Source organism: Capra hircus, chromosome 5 (assembly GCF_001704415.2).
Source record: "Capra hircus breed San Clemente chromosome 5, ASM170441v1, whole genome shotgun sequence".
Classification (NCBI taxonomy): Eukaryota; Metazoa; Chordata; class Mammalia; order Artiodactyla; family Bovidae; genus Capra; species Capra hircus.
The window spans coordinates 11,798,900-11,825,133 of record NC_030812.1 but is presented as its reverse complement, the minus strand read 5'-3'; the positions used below and the strand labels follow the sequence as shown (position 1 = coordinate 11,825,133).

Below are 26,234 nucleotides of genomic sequence, written 5' to 3'. Positions count from 1 at the left end.
TTCAAACAAGAATTCTGCAGTGGGTTGCCATTTCCTCCTTCAAGGGATCTTCCAAATCCAGGGATTGAACTCGAGTTTCTTATGTCTCCTGCACTAGCAGGGGGATTCTTTACCACTAGCGCCACCTGCATGGACTGAAAAAGGCCGAAGGGTAGAACCTTCAATGGAAAAGGCTAATAGTTAAAGGGGGCTTCCCTGGTGGTTCAGCAGTAAAGAATCCACCTGCCAATGTGGATGTGGAGTCAATCCCTGGGTCAGGAAAATCCCCTGGAGGAGGAAATGGCAACCCACTCCAGTATTCTTGCCTGGGAAATCCTATGCACAGGGGAGCCTGGCAGGATACAGTCCATAGGGTTGTAAAGAGTCGGACACAACTTAGCAACTAAACAAACCAACAACAGTTAAAGGACAAATACAGAAGAGTTCGCGGAGGGCGGAGAGAAAACAGACAGTGGGAGGCCAAAGCGTCTCTTTTGGCTTCTGGGAAGCAATGCTTGGAAGTCATACGTTCTCTCCATCTCCCTGAATCTTTTGGCCTTTCTGGTTCTCTCTTTGTATTGGCTTTCTCTCTTTCTCTCTAAGGGCCTCTTTCTCGGCTCATTCATAATTTCTGACCCTCATAACTTTGGGCTCACATGATCAAACAACTGCCTCTATAATCTCTTCATATAGCAGGACCTTTCAACTCTCACCCCATATTGCTGTCTATTTCAAATTCCCGAGAAAGGGAGAATCTGACTGGTTCAACTCTTCTTGTAGGGCCAGGTCTCATCAAGGATCCAGGATACATTGACCAGGTGTGTACTCACATTTCAATCACCTATGGTCCCAAGAGTCTCCGGTATAAAACATGGCTGGCTGTGTTCATCCCTTTGAGAGGAGATATATGAGCGAGGAGAGAAGAATGTGGTTAGTTGGGCTGAATGATATCTATAATTTAAGTAAGTTTATGGAAGGGATTCTTCAACAATGGCAGACCCTGTACAGACAAGAAAGTATCCTGCAGATCTGGTGATGTGGATGCCAGCTGCTGGCATGGTAGGGAGTGAGTGGGCAGTGAATGAGGGGCAGAAGTGGAGGGGTAGAACTGTGGTTTCCCCTTCATCAGGATCCTTACCTCAAACTTTCTAATGCAAAGGAAAAGAACGAGGCTGATGTTGATCCAGGACATACAGTCTAGCGATGGTTGCCCTTTTCCTCACTTCTCAAACATATACTTTCTTACTTTAGGTATTTGCCCTTGTTCAGTACTAGAGCAGTGGGTTTCGACCTATGAGCACAGATAACAGAACTATCCTTAGAAAATGGAGAAGGGATCTCTTTAAATGATACTGTGGGAGGGAGAGAAGAAGTGATGTGGGTAAGCTGCAGGAAAGGGAAAAGGCTGACAAAGGACACTAAATCCACTCTTCAAGGTCCTTTCCCTTTCACTTCTTTACTTCTCATCACTTCCCTAAGAGTTAACAGGTAGTCAAATGATGCTGCAGATTCTGAGATATTCTAAATGGATCCCCTAAAAAATCCAATGTAAGGGAACCATCCTAGTCCTGTAAGAGCAAAGAGGCTCTGCTGTTGAGGGCACTCACCAAGGAAAGCGAGGCTGCCTATAGGCTTGCTTTCTGATTTCTCTGGGATGCTCCATGATGCTGATTCATTGGCAGGGGTTTCTGCTAGTCCTGACAGCATGCTAGGGCAGCCCAGCCAGGATGCATGCTGCTTCTCCACCCAGCAATGGCCATGGTGTCACAGGCTACTCATAAAGTATCACAGAACTCACTGGCTTTCATTATATGAATTCGCTCATTATTCACATAACATAATGTCTCTCACTGACGCTCATTATATACACTCTCTCATCATATGAATGAGAGAACTGAGGCCTGAAGAGGTCAAGTCACTTGTCCAGGGTCACACAGATGGTGGCAAAACCAGGAACAGAACACAGGCTCCCCAGCTCATGACTCAATGTTGTTGTTACTGCTATCATTTTAGTATAGTCATTTTCCACTGTTTTAAAAACAGCCTTTCACTCTCTGGTATATGCTCCACCAGAGTCCTGGTTTTTCCTGAAAAGATAACATTTCAGGTGGGTTGTGAACTGTGAGCAGGGCTCACCAGGCAAAAAGGCAAGGCAAAGGGTGTGACTTGGGCTAAGTGTGCAATATCTACTGCCTGGGATGAGGTGATTATCACGCCTGGAGACAGAAGCCTCTCGTGGCCTGTTTGGGTTACCAACAACTCGGAACTGCCTGCCTTCACCTTGTTATCCTTCCCAAATGGACAAAGTAGCTGCAGTGCCCATCATCTTGCCTGTTCATGCTCTGACATCTAACCTACTGGCTTCTTCTTGCTTCTCACTCACTCTCCCATTGCTGCTGTCCTTTCCATCAAGAGCGTCTGGAAATCCTTCTTCACAGAAAACCAATGACCCTATGCCATCACGTTTCTCATTTAACACATGCCTCCTGAAGCTTGGCTACTTTTAAAGGAACCACTTGTCAACCTCTCCAGGGCAGGATGCTGATTTTCTGACATCAGGTGGACCACAAGGAGACACTGGGAGGCTGAATGGAGGAGAGAGGGGTTAGCCTTCTCCCTGGTGCCCACTCTTAGTCTCGTTGATTCTCTGCTTTTGAACTAAAGCAGCCCATTTGAGGAGGTTAACTGGCTCTGGCAGCTGCCATCATTGGTCTTCCACCAAATTTTCAAGAAGATTGAATATTTGTCTGTCAACCAATATTTTCCTAGATAAATCTCTGTGTAACATTTTTTTCAATACTCCTCTCTCGAGATATTCCCCCTCAGTAACTACTTGGACACTCACAACTTAAATAACCACTTACGGATCTTGAGTTGTAACTTTCCTAAGGGTTCTAGTTTGCATATGGGATATCTTTAATATCTGGGTATTCCCCAAGCCCAGAAAATCCAAAATTGAACAATAAGAAACCCCTAATTAATTCCCAAGCACCCCTTAGACCTCTGTTTCTTCACAGACTCCTCCTCCTCAGTAAATTACTGTACTATCCAGCTAGCCACCCACATCAGCAACGTGTTGGGAGGTGAAGGGTGAGTATCCTAGACTTCTCACTTACAATATATAACCAGTAATCAAGTCGTAATAATTTTATCTCTGTAAGTCTTTTTTTCATTTCTACTTCCTCTGCCTTAATCAAGGCATTGCCTCTTTTCATTTAGATTTTTGAAATGGGCTCCTAACTGCTGTCCTGGCCTTCAGTGAATTCTACTCTAATCTATCCTGTAGGCTATAGAGTCATAGTGACTTTTCTAAAATAGACCTATAGTCACATCACTCTCTCCCTAAATTCCCTCAGTAAACCTTTATGTCTTGAGAGGAAATGTACAGCACTCAAGGCTTCCATGTTTGGGACCCCTTCAACCTGGCTGTTCTTATCTCCATACTCCCTGTTCTCATTCATCAAATTTCAAGTCCCTAAAGAAGTCATACTCTCATGTTTTTGCAATACTTGTTGCTAGTCCTTATTGAGATGTTACTATATAAAAGGATCTCTGTTACTTGATCTCTTCCTGCTCACAACTGCATGTGGTCAGTTACCGTTTTTCCCCCAGTTGACAGATGGAGAAAGTGAAGCAGAAGTAAGTAACCTCATTAAGGTCACACAGCTAGTGATGGAAACAATTTCAACTCCGTCAGTCTCTCTCTAGAACCAATTCTTTTAATCACTATTTACAGCACTATCATACTGAAAGATCCTTCTTTCTTCATTTAGCTTACCTTATACTTCTCCGCATTCTGACTTCTGCTTTCATCAAAGTTCTGAAAAACCTCTCACAAAAAGTATCAACGATGGATGGACTCCAAGAAGAAGTTTTCCATTCTCTTGTTACTTGATCTTTCAAATGACTTTCAGCCATTGGTTACTCCATAGGCCGTGAAATATCCTCTTCCTTGACTCATGTGGTGATCTGCCCCTGGTTTTCTGCTTTATCTTTGGATGTGCTTTCTCAGCCCCCATTGCTGTTCCGCCTTCTCTACAGAAGCTTAACACTGGAGTTTCAGTTTCTTCATTCTCTTCTTATGCTTTTAGTACTGAGTGATCTCACACATGTTCCAGCTTTAATTTCCATCTCTCTCTTGATAACTTTGAAATTTGCATCCAGGCTCCCCCTTTGTTCTACAAACCCTTTTGAACCAGTGCTTCTTTCGTATTACTTGAATTTCTCAGAAGCATCCTACACGTAACATATCTGAAATAGAATTTATTTTCTCCCTGATACTGCTCTTCAGTGTACTTTAGCACCAACCTGCACTAAGACAATCTAGAAACTTTTATAGCTCATCAGCTGAGAAGATTAAGCACAAAACTGCCATCCAAGTTAGATTTCTCTCTCTACTAAAGCCAGCAGAGAAGCACTCCAGGAGAATCGTGGGTTGTCTCAGTAAGAGAAGAGTTCTTAGGAGCTTCTTACAGGACTTGGGCTTGTAGTGCAAGGTTGTAGCGAGGATTTAAAAACACAAGGTATACAGTTTTGAAATGGAGGTTGTAAAAAAGCTAGAGACATTCAATGACTGTTCTTCTTTTAAAATCTAGAAGTCAGGATAATTAAAGAGGGCTGAAAGTAGTCTCTGTTACAAAGTAGCAATAACAGATTAGTCAGAAGACAGATGTTGAGAATGTTCTTGTCTGTCTTGTTCCAGACTTGTCATGGAGTGGCTTTCTCTAAATATTGTCCATAATTGTCATTTGAGTTTTAGCAGTTCCCAGGTTTAGTTATTTTTGGAAAAAATGACTTGAACTTTCAGCTTTAACTTTCCAATATAAAAAAAAATAAAGAAAATATTATTATTTTGGGCATAAAGTTCAAGATCACTTTACGTATGATTTTGAAAGCATTAAAGTGTTAGTTGCTCAGTCGTGTCTGACTCGGCAACCCTATGGACTGAAACTCATCAGATTTCTCTGTCCAGGCAAGAATACTAGAGTGGGTTGCTATTCCCTTCTCAGGGGATCTTCCTGACCCAGGGACTGAATCTGGTTCTCCTACACCACAGGCAGATTCTTTACCATCTGAGCCTTTTCCTTTTAATAATGAAACCTTTTTTAGGTGTCTAAGAAAAAAACAAAACAAATATTTTTCTGGCCATTTGCAAAAACTGTTCTGTCTGATTGGTAGATTATGAGACCTACCCTTTAGAGGTAGGACAACCAGGAAAGAATCAATTACTTGAGGTTTTTAGGGTTATACACCCACCAATATCTTGATTTTCTCAATAGGAAGCTGAAAAAATTAAGAAGACCAACACAGAAGACCCTGAAACAATCAAGACCCTTAGAGGTAAGACATTACCTGTAGTGGTTAAACAGTTGGACCCTGAAGCCAGATGCCTGGATTTGAACATTGATTTTACCCATTCTCATGCTTCCTCTTACTTGGAGCAAGTTGCTTGACCTCTCTTAATTTCAATTTTCCCTTCAGTAAAGTAACAGAAATAATATAGTCCCTTCCTCTTAGGATTGTTATAAGGATTAACTAAGTTAATAAATATAAAATGCTTAGAACAGCACCAAGCACAGAGTAGGCACTCAATAAATATTTAGTTGGCATTATTATTATAATCCATCATGTCATTTGGAGTTTAAAAAACCTTTTAAAATTTGAGTAGTTGCCAAGGACACTCTGTTTAATGGTATGTATGTGTATAAGAGAAACATAAAGTTGGAGTGACCTCTAAAATTTTTAAAACAGATCTGGCCATTCAAGAAGACTCCTTCAGAGAGAGCTCTCAGATGCCAGCACATTTGAGAATAGTGAATCTGGAATTATGTTAACATATTGGAGCTTTCCATGGAGACTGCGATGGTGAAAGAGCAATTTGAATAGTAGACTTTCAGAACTGTCAAAGAAATTGATGATGTATCCCTGCTTGCCAGGAAGGGGCTTATGCAACACCTTTGGACTGCATATAAGAGGAACTATTGTGGGGGGGGAGCAGATTTCATGAAATCTGTAACTGAAGTGGCTCCTTCTTCTCTTTCTGTCAAATTGGCCATTTTGACATCTATTAACTAATACATGTAAGTGGGGTAAAATTTTTTTTTATTATGACATCTGTTTAAATTGGCCTTCTCTGTCTGTTCATAATTCCAGTTAAACTATATGCTTTTAGCATTTACTAGACGAGGTGGATACTTTGGGTGGAGAAAAACAGGATTTGCAGGAAAGAATTAATTGTAGGTTATTTTTAAAAAATAATCAAATAAGGGATATAGAAAAGCTCTTTGTATTTGGTGACTGGTCATTTGTGCATTTTTGGAGGGTATATTTGAGTTTAATTTATTGGCCCACTTATGTAGACTTCAGTTATCTGCATTGGTTTCTGTCTAGTCACTAGGATATTGCTTGCCTATGTTTCCTTGATTTGATGTATATATATATGGAGGCAGGATCCTATTCAAGGTTTGCAATTCATTGTTACGAAACTGTCTGTGGATTCTATGTTTAATCATCAATGATTTCCTAAGCTGGCAACTTTTATGAAAAGAACTAAATCCAAATGTCCCATATATTTGTTTAAAAAAGGGAAATTCATCCCTGGCTCAAGAAAAAGCAAAATTCCTAAATAGTTAATGTATATAATGCATTTAATAGTATTATTAACCTTAAATTAGCAATTTTCCTTCTGAGAATATATTCATAGAACGTAAATGACTGAAGAAAAGAATAATGTTATGTGTTCAAAGGCATTTGCAGTAGTCTTAGGCACAATAGCAAGAGGTTGGCTGGAAGTCTAATAATAAAATAATGGGTAAATAGAGTAAATGTCATTAGGATGGTGTCAGGTCATTAAAAATAATCATGATGAAGGCAGTGTAGAATCATGGGGAAACATTTGTTACATAATGTTAAGTAAAAGAGGCAGAATATAAATGGCATGTTGACTGTTAAGGCAAATGTAAACAATAAATATATTTGAACTGAATAAAAATAACTACTTGGTGGTGGGAATATAAGTAATTTAACTATATTTTCTTCATTTTTTTTTAAAAACAAAAAGAAAGTAAAAAGTTCTAAATGGCATGACCATATTATTTGAGAGCCAAGTTCTTCAATTATTTCTCAGGGATTTGTACAAATGATAGCTTGTATGTTAGAGCAATTTGAGCTTTAGCTCAGGAACCTGATTTGTTTGCCTCAAAAGACTCACTGTATCTTGACTTTTTAAATAAATTCTGTGCAAATTCCAATGCTTACTGGCTTGCTAATTTTATTTCCAGAAAAGATCACATGGGTGAAAGATCACATCAGAGCTAAACAGGAAAAGCACAGTATACAATGTGGAGAGTCTATCAAAAGATATGAAGGACTTCTGAAGAGTTGTTCCTAAGCTATATGTATATAAGTTAGAGTTTTATGGTAGATATACAGATAACACAGAACATTTTCACATTTTTAAATTTTACTTTCAAATTAAATCTTTGACATTATATTAAAAAGACAGCCATAGTCAGTTGAAAAATGGCTGCAAAATACTCCACAATTCAATCCCAAAATTTATTAACAAGTCTTGTTGGGGTAATGTCTGTTAAAAGTCAGCTGCACTCAGAAGGGATCTGTGAAATTCTGGTCTCCTTTGTATTTATTCTTTGGTAGGTATTCTTTCTTAGATATAGACCTCTTGTGCATGAGTCAAAATGTGGTCCACTTAGGGCAGATCTGTGAGTGAGTCCCCTGGGGATCTGCACACTCTCTAACCTTGAAATGCAGCAGACACTATGGGGCCTGGCGATGTCTTGTGTGTTCTTGGGCATAAAAGTATCTCAGAGGAGCCTTAAAGAATGTGTCTTCTAAAATGTTAAGCACTTCAGGATCTCCTTAAAAATACCAATTCTGATTGAGTAGGTTTGGGGTAGGGACTCAGATTCTGCATTTTTAACAAGTTCCCAGGTGACGCTGATGCTGGTGGTCTGCAGAGTCCATTTCTGAGTAATAGGACTCTTAAGCTCAGCTTATTTCAAGGAAAAAAAAAATGTGATGCAGGGAATTTCTGGCTTAGTCTTTGCTTCCCATATTATTTCTATGGCTGGAAGCTAATCTTTGGACATGTAAGCATGCCATTCATGTGAACTTCAATGTAAGAAGTGTTATGTATTGGAATATTTTCTTACAATTTTAATTTATCACTCTGATGTCCAGAAAGATCAGTATTGGTAACCAAGAAATACACTCTTTAACACACATGTTGAAGTTTTAAGCATTGCTATATGCCCACAAGCTGTTTGGAATGTTGCTGCTCTAACATTATTCTATGCAGTCAGTCATCTATTTGGTTAGTTGTTTTTGAAATTTTCTTTGGAATTTTCAAATTTCATGTACAGGCCTCTTTATAAAATCCCCACTCTGATTCTTTTGGGGTGGCCCTTGTATACACAATATGTAAAATGTCAAAGTAGTTGGTATTAAATAATTAGCAATTACTTTAGGTCTATTGTTAGTAAATATCTTGAGATTTATTTCTCAATTAAAATGAATACCATGGGCAGGAAGTTTCTTGGTATTCATTGATCTTCCTAGGCAAGTTAAAACTAACCACTATCACTGGTGTTCAATTCTTTCAAAAGTGGCCTTGGCTATAAGTTTTAACTTTAAATTGCAAAGTTCTGATTTTAACTTTCATATACTTATGAGATAATAAAAGTTAAGTATGAATCTATTATACAAAGTAGTAAAAACAAAATATATTATTTGGAATGTCAGTGGGATTATCATTGAATCTTTTCTTTTTAAAACCAACTAACAGCTGACATATCTCTTAAATGTGTTAAGAATATATTTCTATGGGAAATTTACATGGTGATTTATTTACTTTTGAATATATAGCAGTATATATCTTAATTCTTTGGCTCCACCAAAGTCTGGAGACCACAAAGCTAGACAAAAGGAAAGAACAAAAAGGAAGTTTGTAAGTAGATATAAAGCACTGAAATCATTATGCATTTAAGATAGCAATTAAGTCCCTAGAGTGAAAGAAGAATGGCTGAACTATTCTGAAGTATTACTGCTTGCACTCTGGGCACAGACTACTGCTTTGATACTAACAATCTGTATCCCCAATGCACACTGAATTAGTTTATTGCCCTGAGAATTGTGGTTCAGTGTCAGAACATCCAGTTGTAGATGTTCAATAAAGTGTTGCTTCCCAGATGGCTCAGTGGTAAAGAATCTGTCTGCCAAGGCAGGAGACGGAGGTTCAATCCCTGGGTCAGGAAGATCGCCTGGAGAAGGAAATGGCAACCTGCTCCAGTATTATTGCTTGGAAAATCCCTCGGACAAAGGAGCCTGGTGGGCAACAGTCCATGGGGTCACAAGAGAGTTAATTTTTTTTTACGACTTATTAACTAAACAACAACAAACTTTTGGTGAACTTATATATATCTTATTTGATCAGAGACACATACACTGTTTTTGGAAAAATTAGATTTGATTGTCTGTTTCTTATTTTTCCAAGATGGCATTTCTATTTTAGCCTCCACAAACTGCTATACTTTCCTTCTCATGCATTTGCATCTTGTAGACAGTTTAGAATCTAAAAATCAGGACATAAATGTATGCTGCTGCTGCTGCTACTGCTGCTAAGTCACTTCAGTCGTGTCCGACTCTGTGCGACCCCATAGACGCCAGCCCACCAGGCTCCCCCATCCCTGGGATTCTCCAGGCAAGAACACTGGAGTGGGTTGCCATTTCCCTCTCCAGTGCATGAAAGTGAAAAGTGAAAGTGAAGTCTCTCAGTCGTGTCTGACTCTTAGCAACCCCATGGACTGCAGCCAACCAGGCTCCTCCATCCATGGGATTTTCCAGGCAAGAGTACTGGAGTGGGGTGCCATTGCTTCTCTGACATAAATGTATGCTTGATGTAATTCCACTAGGCTACTATGACCTTCAGAAGCTCTGTAACATTGCTTTATTTCCTTAACTAAACAAAACTCCAAGAGATATAAAGTTTTAATTTTCATAATAGACCAGTAAGGAGATTTTGGTTGAATTTACTATTGTTTCATTAATCTTAAAGGTAGGAGGTATCCTATTAACAGCTGCAATTTTAATGAAATCCTTTCTTCTCTGAGCATCTGCAACCAATTTATTAGAATGAAAACACATTACCAGTAATATCATTAACAAAAGTGGATATTAAAACTGCGCTGGAGATCTAAAATATGAAGCATATTTAAAAAATTCAAATTTGTTTATTTTCAAGAGCAATAACTATTTGCTGTTAACATGAGAAAAGTTATCCAAGAAAACCATTTACCTTGCAAAAGTTTTCAGTTCTTACACTGTTAATGTCGACCCTCAAAGCTACTAAATATCATTCCTCAGTACAGTACAACCTGCTGTGAAGGAATGACTTCCCAAATGTTGTATAAGCTGGTAACGTGAATGTAAATGTAGAGCCTTGAAAGGCATTGTTTATATACTAGAAAGATGGCCAACATCCTATACATTAAAAATGAACCCTCTTTGGCCTTCAATTTTAGTTTCTGTCTTTTTGAATTAGAGTGGAAATACAGCACTAACATTTTTTCTTTATGATTTAAAAATCTGTCCCTTATGCATTTATTCACAGAGGTTTACCTGCACAGTTATATTGTCTACTAAAATTGGAAATGGTCTGAAGTCACCAGAGCACCAGAGATGTCTGTTGTTATAATCAAATGGATCTGGAACTGTTTTATCTTTCCCTTGAAACACATTATTGGAGTATATTTTGCTCAATGCAAAACCACCATTAACTCTTTTTCTTGAAAGAGTTGTAGCGGTATTAGAAGACTGGATTCTTTCCTGAGAAGGCAGTTCACTCAGAATATGTGTGCATTTAGTTCAATGATCAGCTGATGCACACCAAATCCCATGCTGATTAAATAGAAAGCAATGTGTTGAATTTTAGGTTGGAGCTTGCACACCATCTCTATTTTTCTAAAATCCAACATGTTCAATCATAACTGTCTGAGTAGAAGTTAAAAGCTTTTCCTCCCGTAAGGTTTAAATACATGCTACTTTCTTCTGTGTTGAAACGTGTTAACTTTCTTATTCTGGATTGTGCATTGGAAAATTCTAACAAAAACAGTACAATTAAAAAAAAAAAGTCTTTCATTGACAGAACACCTGCAATCTTAACGAGGCAATCCACTGAGATAAATACATCAACTAATAAATTCCCATACATGTAGCCAGTAGTATCACTGGCCAAGAAAAATCATCAGGGAGGTTTGGAGACTTTCAGTTCCTTTGGTCACAGGTTAACCAGAGCACATATTTCACACAGCAGATTATTTCTTAAACAGTCCTTTCCTCCATGAAAACAAACCATTCTACTGACCACATTTATAAACAACCTAAAGGAAACTATAGCTAAGGGGAAGAATGGGACAGAAGTCAGCAGTCTAGGACACAGTTCATGGTAAAGCACTGGGTGTTTATGTGGACACTTCCTTTGTCTCCTCCGCTATGTCATTATCTAACTCTTCACTCTCCCATATGCCTCACATATGTGTTTCAATGACTAGATTATAAACTCCTGAATTTAGGAACTATTAATAGCTTTGAAATCTTTCTCCTCAACCTTTACTTGTAAACCAACAAGACAGTGGATAACAATTATATTTAATATCCACAAAGTACTTTTGTTGAGATATAGGGAATTAATAGAGGATTAACTGCAGATTCAATATAACAGTTATATGATTATTCATGTTTTATTTTTCTTCTTGAGGCAGTTTTAGCATATTGCATTTCTTTGAGAAAAATTTCCATTTTATATAAATGTTCAAAGGTATTGGCATAAAGCAGTTCATATTATTCTTACTACCTTTTTAATTTCTGTGAGATCTATAGTGATGTCCCCTTTTATATTCCTATGTTTTATTATTTTTTTTAAATGATTACTCTTACCAGAGTTGTGACAGTTTTTTTTAAAATCTAAAAACCAACTTTGGAAGTGTTAATTATCTCTCTGTGTTTTTCCTTCCACTAATCTTTTGATTTTTGGTCTTTTGTTTTCTAATATGTATTCACAACTAATGTTTCCTTATATCATGGTTTAACTATCTCATAAATTTTGACATGTAATTTGTAATAAAAGTTACAATTATGTGTAATCAAAAATGTAATTTTTTCATTCTAATTCAATTATTTTCATTATTATTCAAGATATTTTCTCATTTCCACTTTCTTCTTTGACTCCAAAGTTATTTAAAGGTATACTTCTTAAATTTAAAGCATACAGGAGGACTTCCCTCGTAGCATAGGGTTTAAGACTCTGCTTGGAGGGGACATGGGTTTGATCCCTCTTTCTGGAATAGATTTCACATGCTGTGGAGCAACTAAGCCCATGAGCCACAACTACTGAGCCCTCATGCCACAGCTACTGAAGCCAGTGAGCTCCAGGGCCTACGAACTGCAACTACTGAGCCTGCACACCTAAAGCCTGTGCTTCACAACAGGAGAAGCCACCGCAATGAGAAGCCCCACGCACTGCAACTGGAGAGCAGCTCCCACATGCCACAACTAGAGAAAGCCCACACAAAGCAACGAAGACCAGATGCAGCCAAAGATACAATGAATGAATGAATGAAGAAATAAAGCATATGGAACTTTATCAAAATATCAGTGGCATTTTTCACAGAATTAGAAAATACAATTGTAAAATTTGTATGAAAAAACAAAAATCCCTGAATAGCCAAAAGAGTCCTGAGAAAGAACAGAGCTGGAGGCATCATCCTTCCTAATTCCAAGTATTACAAAGGTACGGTAATCAAAACAATACGGTACTGGCACAAAAACTGACACATAGCTCAATGGAATAGAACAGAATCCAGAGATGAACCCACACTTAAATGGATAATTAATCTTCAACAAAGGAGGCAAGAATATACAATGAGGAAAAGACAGACTCTTCAATAAATGGTGCTGGGAAAATTGGACAGTTACAGAATTCAAGTGGACTACTCTCTCAAACCATGTACAAAAATAAATTCAAAATAGATTAAAAACTTAAATGTAAGACCTGTAGCCATAAAAATTCTAGAAGAAAACAAAGGAAGAAAGCTCTTTAACACTGATCTTAGTAGTATTTCTTAGATATATCTCCTTAGGTAAAGGAAACAAAAATAAATGAATGGCTCTACGTCAAATGGAAAGGTTTTTTCAGAGCAAAGGAAACTATCAACAAAATGGAAAGGTCACCTACTGAATGGGAAAAGATATCTGCATATGATATATCCAATAAGGGGTTAATATTGAAAAATATACAAAGAATTCATATAACAACATCAAAACCCTTCCCAAACAACCCAATCAAAAGTGGGCAGAGCATCTGAATAGACGTTTTTCCAAAGACATACAGATAGTCAAAAGGAACACGAAAAGATGAAGATCAATATCACCAATCATCAGAGAAATGCAAAGAGAACCACAATGAGGTACGACCTCCCACCTGTCAGAAACGACTATCATCAAAAAGAACATAAATAACAAATGTTGGTAAGGATGTGGTGAAAGGGGAACTCTTGTGCACTTTGGTGGAGATATAAACTGGCGCAGCCACTATGGAAAATAGATGAATGCTCCTTAGAAATTAAAAATGTAACTTCTATATGATATAGCAATTCCACTCTTGGGTATTTATCTGAAGAAAACAAAAACACTAATTTAAAAAGACATATACACTCGTGTGTTCACTGCAGCATTACTGCCAATAGCCAAGATATGAAAGCAACCTAAGGGCTTGTCAATAGGTGAATGGAAACAGAAGATGTGACACACACACACACACACACACACACGCACGCACACGCACACGCACACACGCACACGCACACACACACGCACACACACGCACATGCATCCTCACTCACACACACACACACGCACACGCACACACATGCACACACACGCACACACGCACTCACACACACATGCATGCACACACGCACTCACACACACACACACACACACAGGAATATTACCTAGCTAAAAAAGGAGTGAAATTTTGCCACTTGCAACAACATGGATAGACTTGGCAGGTATTATGCTAGGTGAAATAAGTCAGACAGAGTAAGACAAATGCTAATGATTTCACTTATATTTGGAGTCTAAATATCAAAACAAATGAACAAACATAACTAAACGGAAATAGACTCACAGCTACAGACAACAAACAGACGACTGCCAGAGGGGAGCAGGTTAGCGAGGGGGAGGATAGGTGAGGGAGATTAAGAAGCAGAAAATTCCAACTGCAAAACAAATGAGTCATGGTTATGAAATGTACAGTGAGGGGTGGGGAGGTGGGATGAACTGGGAATTTGAGGTTAGTAGATGCAAATGATTGTATGTAGAATGGATAAACCATAAGGTCCTAGCGTACAGCACAGGGAACCATGTTCAATATCCTGTGACAAACCACAAACGTAAAAGAATATAAAAAGGAATGCATGTGTGTCTGGGCTTCCCAGATGGTGCTAGTGGTAAAGAACCCACCTGCCAATCCAGGAGACGTGGGTTTGATCCCTCGGTTGGGAAGATCCCCCGGAGCAGGAAATGGTAACCTGCTCTAGTATTCTGCCTGGAAAATTCCATGGATAGAAGAGCCTGGTGGGCTCCAGTCCATGGTGCTGCAAAGACTGGGACATGACTGAGCACATACACCACCACCACCCATATTTTATATATATATATACACACACACACACACACAGACACACATACATACATGAAGGGAAGTGAAAGTCGCTCAGTCATGTCCAACTCTTTGCAAACTCATGGACTATAGAGTTCATGGAATTCTCCAGGCCAGAATACTGGAGTGGGTAGCCTTTCCCTTCTCCAGGGGATCCTCCCAACACACTGATCAAACCCAGGTCTCCTGCATTGCAGGCGGATTCTTTACCAGCTGAGCCACCAGGGAAGCCCATATATGCGTGTGTATGTATATTCATATAGGACATATATATGACAATCACTTTGCTGTACAGTAAAAATTAATACAACATTGTAAATCAACTACACTTCAAATTAAATTTAAAAAATAACTATGTGATATCTTTGAATGGTGACAGATTGTAACTGGAGTTATTGTGGTGATTATCTTGACTGGTACAGAAATATCAAATCACTATGCTGTGTAACAGGTACTGACATAGTGTTAATTGTAGACAAATTACACTTTAAAAGCAAACAACTCATAGAAAAAGAGAGTAGATTTGTGGTTACAAGGGAAGGCAGGGGGAACTGAATGAAGGCAGTCAAAAGGTACAAATTCTCAGTTATAAGATAAGTAAGTATTGTACTAGGGAATATAGTACACAACTTAAATACAGTTAACATTGCTGCATGTTATATATGAAAGTTTTTAAGAGAGTAAATCCTGAAAGATTTTTATCACAAGGAAAACATTTTTTTCTATTTCCTTAATTTAGTGTTTATATGAAATGACAGATGTTCACTAAATAATGTGTTAAACATTTCATGAATTTAAGGAAAATCATTATGCTGTATACCTTAAACAGTACTGGATATCAACTATATCTCAATAAAATTAGAAGGAAAAATGAAGCATGTAGAAATATTATATATATGAACATAAGTATGTACATATATATACACACAGACACACACACACATATATGTTGGTGATGCTATCTAACCATCTCCTCCTCTCCTGACACCTTCTCCTTTTGCCTTCAATCTTTCCCAGCATCAGGGTCTTTTCCAACGAGATGGCTGTGCACATCAGGTGGCCAAAGTATTGGAGCTTCAGCTTCAGGATCAGTCCTTCCAATGAATATTCAGGGTTAACTTCCTTTAGGATTGACTGGTTTGATCTTCTTGCATTCCAAGGGACTCTCAAGAGTCTTCTCCAGCACCACAATGCGAAAGCATCAATTCTTCGGTGTTCAGGTTTCTTTGTGGTCCAATTCTCACATTCGGACATGACTACTGAAAAAACAATAGCTTGGATTATACGGACCTTTGTTGGCAAAGTGATGTCACTGCTTTTTAATATGCTGTCTAGGTTTGTCATAGCTTTCCTAACAATGAACAAGCATCTTTTAATTTGTGGCTGCAGTTGCCTGCAGAGATTTTAGAGCCCAAGAAAATAAAATGTGTCACTGAATCCACTTTTCCTCTTCTGTTTGCCATGAAGTGATGAGATCAGATTGGCATAGCAGAAAAATATAGGCAATACTTTATAACAACTATAAATGGAGTATAACATCTAAAAATTATTAATCACTATGTTGTATACCTGTAGCATATAACATATAAACCAACTATACTTCAATTAAAAAAAAATAAAAACAAGTTTTAAAAAATACGTTCAATTTAGCTCTTAGCCACCTTGGTAAAAATGAAACCACATGACTCATGCAAAGACTTTGGAATAACTATGCATGTTAAAAAGGGTAATAATAATAGTAATTATCATTATTATGTACAGTAGCAAGAAACACAAATTAAAGAACAATCAGACTTATGTGGTATAGAAAGCCTTTTGTATAACTCTAGGCATTTATACCTATAGATACAATCACTGTTTTTCCCCTACGAACACTTTTTTTTTCCCTACACAAATCACTGTTATAAAGACGGGTAAGCTTCCATTTGTCTCCCTCTAGGACATTTAAAAACCACAACTATTGCTTTTATGTTATGCATTATGTGCCAGGAATTAAGTACTTTACGAGGAGAACTGCAACCATCTGCACTAATCTGACAGAGCTATGGAGTCTAAGAACTGAGACCACCTGTGTCAACACGATTTATTTGTGACAAGAAAACTTTGCCCAAGGAAGACCATAAACCAATAAATAACTTCATTGTTTGTTTCAGGAAATTCCCATATGTTAATTTATCTCAGATAAACAATCTGTTCACCTTGGCAAAGAGTTAACTTATCAAGCAATAGTTGACTTATCATCAAGACATGCTTTGAGATCCTCACCCTGCTATAGATATTAACGATAAAATTTGTATCAGGTCAGGAACTTTCCCAAATCCCTGTCTGTTCTCCACCTTAAAAAAGCTACCTTAAACTACTTGAGCCCAGACTTTGAAATCCTACAAATATCCTCCCCCTTGACTTCCCCTTCAGAGACTGTCCAGGAGGAGTTTCCTCTTACTGCAGAGAATTCTAATAAACTTTATTTTGCTTGATAAACAGGGTGCCTGGAGATGTTTTGAGGGAGTTCAGTGACACATACTTGTTCCTTTAACCCTCATAACATACTTGGAGTAAATTCTATTCTTACATTATTTCTGCAGATGAGAAAATTGAAGTACACCGAATAGTTAAGTGACTTAGGCAAGGACACAACTTAATTTATATGAATCCAAACTATGGTACTAACATTACTGATTCTCTCTTGCCCCCAAGTGTATTGATCTAAAGATGCCCTAAAGAATCCTATGCCATGATCCTCTCAGCCGTGTCCAGTAATTACAGTATTAATGACTGTAATTAGTAATTTCATTGTCTTCCTCACTGAATGCTTTGAGGACAGAGACATTCCTTGTTTGTCTCCTTACTGCCAGTGCCTACATACACCTGACACATGGCAGGCACTCAGTTATGCAGACATGCATGCTCAGTTGTGTCCAGCTCTTTGTGATCCCATAAACTGTAGCCCGCCAGGCTCCTCTGTCCATGGGATTGCCCAGGCAAGAATACTGGAGTGGGTCACCATTTCCTGCTTCAGGGGAATCTTCCTGACCCAGGGATCGAACCCATGTCTGGCAGCATTGGCAGGTGCATTCTTTACCACTGAGACATCTGGGAAGACAGGCATTCAATAAATGTTAATAAAGTGAATATTAAATAAACCCCCACTTTACAAATGAGGCTCTGAGATAGTAAAAGTTTTGCTTTAACTCTCCCAGATAGTAACTGTCAGAACTGGTACTCTTGCCAATGCACCGTTCTTTAGTTCAACTTGTAAATGAGCTCTCAAATGGCAGTTTTTATGAGATGAGGGTCTACATACAGTTCAGTGGGGATTCATGTGCATAAAGTCCTACCAAAATATCATATTTCTTTTCTCTTTGCTGACATCTTATCTCAGTGTGATCGTACAGATCATCCCATGCTAATTTGATGCTGATATCTCTCATTTCTCTCTGATTACTAAAAAATGGGAAGTCTTCATTGGTTAATGAAATTTATGACAATGTTTTAAAACACTGGGAAGTTACTAGTTTCCTTGGTATTAAAACATTTGTAATACTAAACAGAGATTTACCCATATAAGGTTCCTCTTTTTTCTTTATTATAAGGAGGAATGAATGTTATATGAATATTTGAACTTTAGAAAAAAGTTTAAAATTTTACATAGAAGTACAATTATGAAAGGAACGAAAGTAGCCTGGAAAGGTTTTCTGCTCCTGAGAAAGCTACTCATATAGGAAACAACATGAGGAAAGAGAATAAAAAAGTAACCTAAAGACACACATCAATCAGATGCAAACGTGTGAACCCTGCTTAGATTCTGAACTGGACCAACTGAGGTATTAATATGCAAAGACATTTGGAGCCAATCATGGAAATGTGAATGAGGACAAGTGATAGATTCAGTTCAGTTCAGTCGCTCAGTTGTGTCTGACTCTGCGACCCCATGAATCACAGCATACCAAGCCTCCCTGTCCATCACCAACTCCTGGAGTTCACTCAGACTCACGTCCATCAAGTCAGTGATGCCATCCAGCCATCTCATCCTCTGTTGTCCCCTTCTCCTCCTGCCCCCAATCCCTGCCAGCATCAGAGTCCTTTCCAATGAGTCAACTCTTCGCATGAGGTGGCCAAAGTACTGGAGTTTCAGCTTCAGCATCATTCCCTCCAAAGAAATCCCAGGGCTGATCTCCTTTAGGATGGACTGGTTGGATCTCCTTGCAGTCCAAGGGACTCTCAAGAGTCTTCTCCAACACCACAGTTCAAAAGCATCCATTCTTCAGCGCTCAGCTTTCTTCACAGTCCAACTCTCACATCCATAAACATCTATTTCTGCTTTGACTGTGTGCATCACAATAAACTGTCGAAAATTCTGAAAGAGATGGGAATACCAGACCACTTGACCTGCCTCTTGAGAAACCTATATGCAGGTCAGGAAGTAACAGTTAGAACTGGACATGGAACAACACACTGGTTCCAAATAGGAAAAGGAGTACGTCAAGGCTGTATATTGTCACCCTGCTTCTTTAACTTCTATGCAGAGTACATCATGAGAAACGCTGGGCTGCAAGAAGCACAAGCTGGAATCAAGATTGCTGGGAGAAATATCAATCACCTCAGATATGCAGATGACACCACCCTTATGGCAGAAAGTGAAGAGGAACTAAAAAGCCTCTTGATGAAAGTGATAGATTACTATGGGAAAAAAATCCTTAACTTAGAAATATACACTGAAGTATTTAGGTAAAATGACAAGTTGCCTGAGATCTGCCTTAAAATTCTCCATGGAAGGTGGGTACATGTGACAAGTGTGTATGTGTGCATGCTCATGTGTGTACTGATGAAACGAGATTGGTAAATGCTTCTAATTATTGAAGTCTGTGATAAGTACATGGGGATTTATTATAATCTATTCTCCACTTCTGTACATGTTCAAAACTCTCAGCATAAAGAGCTTGAAAAATGGCTAATTTTCCCAGTATCTTACTCAGTACACCAAGCACCTGACCATTCACATATATTGCTGTTGCTGTTCAGTCATGTCTGACCCTTTGCAATCCCATGGACTGCAGCATGCCAGGCTTTCCTGTCCTTCACCATCTCCTGGAGCCTGCTCAAACTCATGTCCATCAAGTTGGTGATACCATCCAACCATCTCGTCCTCTGTCATCTCCTTTTTCTCCTGCTTTCAATCTTTCCCAGCATCAGGGTCTTTTCTAATATATACTGGGTCTTTTTACATATATACCTATACATGTATATGTATTATATATATGTATATATGTGTATATACATATACACAAGTACATATGTGTACACACACACATATATATAGTATATATACACACATATATACTACACCAGGGTATTTTCACATTTATTTCCCAGCATCAGGATCTTTTCACATATATACTAGCTACAAACTCAGTATCACAACCCAAAGCAAAAAGTTATTCTCACCTGTGGATAGATTCTAAAATTTAAGAAAGCAGTTACTCTTTCTCCTGGAAAAATTTTATACAGTCTTTTTTTCCCCCACCTGTCCACTTCTGTGCAAATCAGAAACCTCAAGTTTTCTGCTAATGAAAGGACTCTGCACCACTCTGAGCAGAGTACTAGTCTTCTCCTATTCACTCCTGCTTTTCCTAGTCTGACTTTTTACACAGCACCAGATGATTCCTTAAGTGCCAACTCATCATTTATTTTTGTAAGATGCAAAGCCCCAAGAATCCTTAAAGTGAGTAAAGAACAGACTTTTGGACTCTGTGGGAGAAGGCGAGGGTGGGATGATTTGACAGAATAGCACTGAAACATGTATATTACCATTTGTAAAACGGATGACCAGTGCAAGTTCGATGCATGAAGCGGGGCACCCAAAGCCAACGCTCTAGGACAACCCAGAGGGATGGGGTAGGGAGGAAGGTGGGTGGGTGGGGTTCAGGATGGGGGGACACATATATACCTGTGGCTGATTCATGTCAATGTATGGCAAGAGTCAGCACAATAATGTAAATAATTAGCCTCCAATTAAAATAAATTAATTAAAAAAAAAGAATCCTTAAGGGGAATATCTCAATTACAAGAAGCATATTCCTTTAAGGACACAGAATACTTCCTCATCTAATTTAGACTAAAACAGAGTATAAAATATTCTTTATATTAAGGACTTTTAATATCTGGCCTGTTCCCTGGGTATTTATTTAAGCATGACTTTTTCCTTCCTGATAATACGAAAAATCCTTTCAAAATGTGAAAGAAACCACTAATGATCTTCAGGACCAACTAGTTTTACTGTAAGTATAACTATACCTTTCATATGTTAAGTCAGTAAAACATCAAAATATGATATGCAGTAAATAGCAGAAGTCTCTAATATTGAACAGGAAACAAGGCCCAGATTATAATGGCCTAGGGACGTACTTGGAGAAGGCAATGGCACCCCACGCCAGTATTCTTGCCTGGAAAATCCCTTGGGCGGAGGAGCCTGGTGGGCTGCAGTCCATGGGGTCGCTAAGAGCCGGACACGGCTGAGAGACTTCACTTTCACTTTTCACTTTCACGCACTGGAGAAGGAAATGGCAACCCACTCCAGTGTTATTGCCTGGAGAATCCCAGGGACAGGGGAGTCTGGTGGGCTGACGTCTATGGGGTCACACAGAGTCAGACATGACTGAAGTGACTTTGCAGCAGCAGCAGCCCCAGGGACATACTAATTCAGAAATGTAGGTCAATCCTTTTCTAATATTTTCATGAGGTGGGAAGGGGGTTCAGGATGGGGAATACGTGTACACCCATGGCGGATTCATGTTGATGTATGGCAAAACCAATACAATATTGTAAAGTAATTAGCCTACAATTAAAATAAATTTATATTAAAAAATTTATTAATGTATGCGTTGACAATGGAAATGGATTAAGGCATTCTGCTTTAGCTATTGTTTTATTATCTATTTAAGATATATAACAATGTTTTTCAAATATTTATATAACATTGTATTAATGTTTAGAAAAACAAAATTAGCAAAAGATTCCACAAACAGATATAGCTAATACCTTGCTTCAGTTGAAATCATTGCTGCTTCTTCAGGGCAATAATGGCATAACACCTGGGAGATTTCACAGGATCAAACAACCTCACAAGCGCAGACCACATGATCTCATCCTGTAAATTGATAAGTGATTTAAATAGACAACTCTTTGTTGAAGATACAAATGAGAGATGTTAGACGATACACTAGAATATGAGAGCTCTTTGTTGAAGAAAATTAACAAATTTAATTCATTAATTTAATTTAGAATAAAATTCTAAATTAAAATTTCACCTTCAGGACTTTATGTTGAGGAAATAATTAAAGATGTACGTAGGGAGTGAAACACCAGGCTGCTCCTTGTTACAACTGGAAACAGTGAAAGTGGCTAGAGACAACTGGGTATCGCTCAAATAAATTATATGGTGAAACATAATTCAGCTTCTTTAATGCATTTAATGAGACAGAAAAAATCCAAGTAAAAAAATGAAACAAATTAGATGAGAAGCTGTATTTATAATTTGATTCCATTTTTAATTAAAGTAGAAATAACGTGCTCATACATACACAAGCAACATACGTATATTAAAAGCTCTTGAAAACATAATAATTCAAGAGCTAATGCTGAAAGGTGAGGTTATAGTTACTTCCAACTTTCTTTTTGATATTCTTCACTTAAAATTTTCTAACATTAACTGTGTATTACTTTTATAACCGTAATATCATTTCAAATATCAAACGAACAACCACAGGCTTTCTATCGCTGCGTTACCAGTGAAACTCGGGACGTACTGCTATGCCTACCTACTTTATTTAGGTCACTGGAAATTGTTTTGAAAAGGAAAATGATGAGTACCTAGTAAAATAAGCCTGATTCTGTGAACTACCAAGGTGAAAAGCAAAAGTTTCCAGTAATTTTGCGTTAGTTAGTAGCTTAGCAAAGTATGTAATTATCCAAATATTTAAAAACTGCTTTTCTCTGTGAAAATATCATTTACTAAAATCCACTTGTTCCAGGTAGCTTGCTGAAAAGAAGTAAAGCTCTTCATATGATAAAAGAAATATTAAATTAAAGAGCTTATAGCGAAAACATAAGGCTGAATCTATAAATGGGATTAAACAGCTCAAAAACCTAATTTTGATTACAGCTTAGACTAGAATCTGAAAAACACATTTTCCCCAAAGATAAATCACAAAATCATTTTTCTAGTCATTCAACATAGATAAAACAAGTAAGACTGAGAAAACAGAAGCAATTAGAAAGAAATTTCTGTACTGTGGAGTACATATGTCCCCAAATTCAACAATGAATTAAAAACTGATTCTTGCAAAGTGAAACATATAAATGATATCCTTTCTGCTGATGTCCTAGCTACACGGTCTGTCACACATGAGGGCTGTGTGCACTGCCTACTGCATAGTAATTACTATACAATTAAAAGAATGTACACTTTATTATAGCACTTTTTGGGGAAACATCTGTTGTACATACGCTTTTGTTTCAAAAGAGATGGAAAGACTATTTCAACTTGGAAAATAGAACAAGAAAAATCATCTTACTAGCTATGTGAATGGAAGTTATTGTAGTGATAAGCAGATTGATATTACTGGATTTAATAAAGATACTTGTTATGCATTTAAAATGAACATAATATACCTGCTCTTTCAGGTAGCAAAGTCGATCCAGAAGAATCAATGTCTCTATGCAAGGAGCTAGAACAACTTTCAACTAAAAGAAAGAATAAGATAGCACAGTGGTACTTTAAAACAAACAAAAATACTAACTTCACACTTACATTTAAGAAAATATATACACAGAAACTTGCATAAGGCCAAATCTCCAATATCCATTGTACATCTTCAGAAAATAAGTACTTCAGAGATCAAAAGTTCTTCTTTTAATAGTTAAAGGAGAAGAATATCCTTTGAGTGACTTTGGGATGGAATCCAAAAGCAATCATATATATGTGATAGAAAGCTTTTAAAGGGGTACTAAGAATGAAATTCATTAAAAGGAATGCTTGTGAAATAATTGCATTGAGACCAATATGTGTTCAAAGAACTCTAAAACTTCTTGCCATGCATTTCTAATACACTTTAAGAGAAATCTGCCATGTGTTCTCTTTATTACGGTACTGACGCCTAATATAGTTCTAAAATAGGAAATGATCCAAAACAGCTTTTCTACATTAAGAGAAAAACAACATAGATTGGTTGGCCCCATAAAAAAAAAATTTAATAGGATCCCACTCAAGTCTAGCAACATATTCAATTTAATATGTTTAATTCTGAGACTTACCATATTAAAAGCCTCCAGTTCATTCATTCTAGGTTTATATTTCTCGTAGTAGTCCATTATAATTTTTTCTGGCAGCTTCAAGATAAAACAACAACAATAATAAATTTAGTAACAGTTAAAAAAATATATATATATTTTTCCCTATTCAGATGTACCCTAAAGTAAAACAAACATAATAATTCAAAGCAATCTTATGTGTTTGAAGTGCTCTAATGATGTTCATGAAGCAAGTCAATTTAACTAAATTTTTTCATTTAAATCTTCTGCATCAATATAGGTTATTCAGCATATCATAAGTAAAATCAATAATAAGATCCTATTAACTTTGATTTCAACAAGTAGTAATGAAATATTTACCTTCACTTGTTTCTACATTTGGCGTACACAGTAGGTAGGAGCTTAATAAACAGTTTTCAAATATAACTAAAATTTAAACAATATATCTAAAAAATATAGAGAATAACGAAAAGGCAAAAGGAATATAGTAAAGACATAGTCATATTAAACATAATTTCTTCTAACAATACTTAACCAATCCATCAACAAGCACTGCCTTCTGTTTTTTCTCTAAAACATGATACCCATGGTACACTGAATCCTTGTGGTTAGTAGGCCACTTTGTAGATAATTTATTAATACATGTTCTGTTCTCACCAGTTGAGCTTTATGCCTATGGCATTAAGTGTATTTGTTCCTAAACTTTTTAATTACAGGTACATTATAATGACATGATATAAATATTAAAAAATCAATAAAATATAGATGCAAGAGGAAAAGTTTCTTTATATGTTGAACGTCTTTGTGAAAGGCTTGATAAAGGAATGTCACCAGAAGAAACTGCTGTCAATTTATATATGATCGAGGGGTTTCCCAGGTGTCACTAGTGGTGAAGAACCTGCCTGCCAACGCAGGGGTCATAAGACAAGCAGGCTCGATCCCTGGGTTGGGAAGATCACCTGGAGGAGGGCATCGCAACCCACTCCAGTATTCCTGCTTAGAGAATACGATGGGCAGAGGAGCCTGGTGGGTTATGGTCCACAGGGTTGCAAAGAGTCAGGCACGACTGAAGCGACTTAGCATGTATGCATATGTAGTCAAGACAAATGACACCCTGAATAAAGAGTCTAAAATCTGAAAGGACTTGTATTCAGATCTCTTTGCAAATGTATAAATATGTTTTTAAAGACCGCACTCTTTTTCTATTACATGAAATTTCTTTTGAATTAAAAACAAAATACAAAAAGGTATCTAACAGTGAAAAGCAAGGCTTTATCTCATCCAATTTCTCGTGTGGCCGTCCAGAAAATATTAATATCTCCTCTTTGGTAAAGAACCCAAGATTATGGCTTTCTCTCCAGCCCTTATTTTGCTCATCTTTGGACTGAATGAGTGCCTCCTGAATCACATTTTTACAGTAGAGTATATTGGACTAAGTCTAGGCCTGAACTTCAGGCCAGCAAAACTCACCTCGAAAAATTATGAATGTGTTTGAATCACAGCCTTTAGTCTTTACTTCTGTCCTGTCATGTGAGATTAGCAGTTACAAAACAACTCAGAACTCACAACCTTTTTTTCAGTCCTGCCTCATCAGCATACTGCTTCCTATAAACACGGTTTTTCAGTGTGATTCCTTGGGTTCTACAGTATTCTGCGTCTCCTTTATGTCAAATTGAGAAGTACCACCCTGGACATAAAGTGGTTTTGTTTCAAACTAGGGATTGTTGATTTTGCCCCTCAGGATATGCTGCCTTAAAGTACTGTACTGTTGGCTGTGCTGGTGATCTGCAAGTCCAGGCAATTTCTCTCGACATCACTCTGTATCCCTCTTTACCTTCACTGAACTTCATAATACACATGGTTCGAGATTAAGCAGCCTTTTTGGTTTTGTCAAAAAGGAGTCTGTATTTCTGTTTCTCTTTCCATTTGTTGCTTTTGTGTGATTTTGAAGAGAAAAGATGAGACTATCATCTTTACTTTCCTATTTAAAAAAAATGGATATCTTTTGCCTTACTTTGAATACTCCAAAGCTGGATACTATAAACTATGCATTATAGAGGTTTGATGGACAGAAGTTACGGTAGAAATCTAACTAGAGAAACTATATGCAAAGCTGTGTGCAAGAAACAAAATAAATGGCCTTCTTCTTCTACCAAATGCTTGGTGGATACAATTATATTAATGTTTCTAAGTGAAAAATTCAGTGTTT

The 26,234-nt window shown here is 37.5% G+C and overlaps 1 protein-coding gene across 3 annotated transcripts in view; it reads right to left on the bottom strand.

Moving 5' to 3' along the window:
* METTL25 (methyltransferase like 25) overlaps positions 364-26,234 on the bottom strand; it is a 130,511-nt gene continuing 104,640 nt past the window's right edge. The window contains exons 10-14 of one of the 3 annotated variants that reach the window (XR_001295652.2): positions 24,029-24,103; positions 23,387-23,458; positions 21,755-21,863; positions 3,758-4,792; positions 364-870 (exon numbers count right to left, since the gene is read on the bottom strand). Coding sequence is in view for 2 of the 3 variants with exons in the window: in XM_013963711.2 (XP_013819165.2) it covers positions 21,771-21,863; positions 23,387-23,458; positions 24,029-24,103 (240 nt within the window). In the remaining variant the exon portion in view is untranslated. Of the gene's footprint in view, positions 871-3,655; positions 4,793-21,668; positions 21,864-23,386; positions 23,459-24,028; positions 24,104-26,234 lie in introns of those variants that run through there. The other 2 variants (XM_013963711.2, XM_013963710.2) reach the window with 2 other exon arrangements.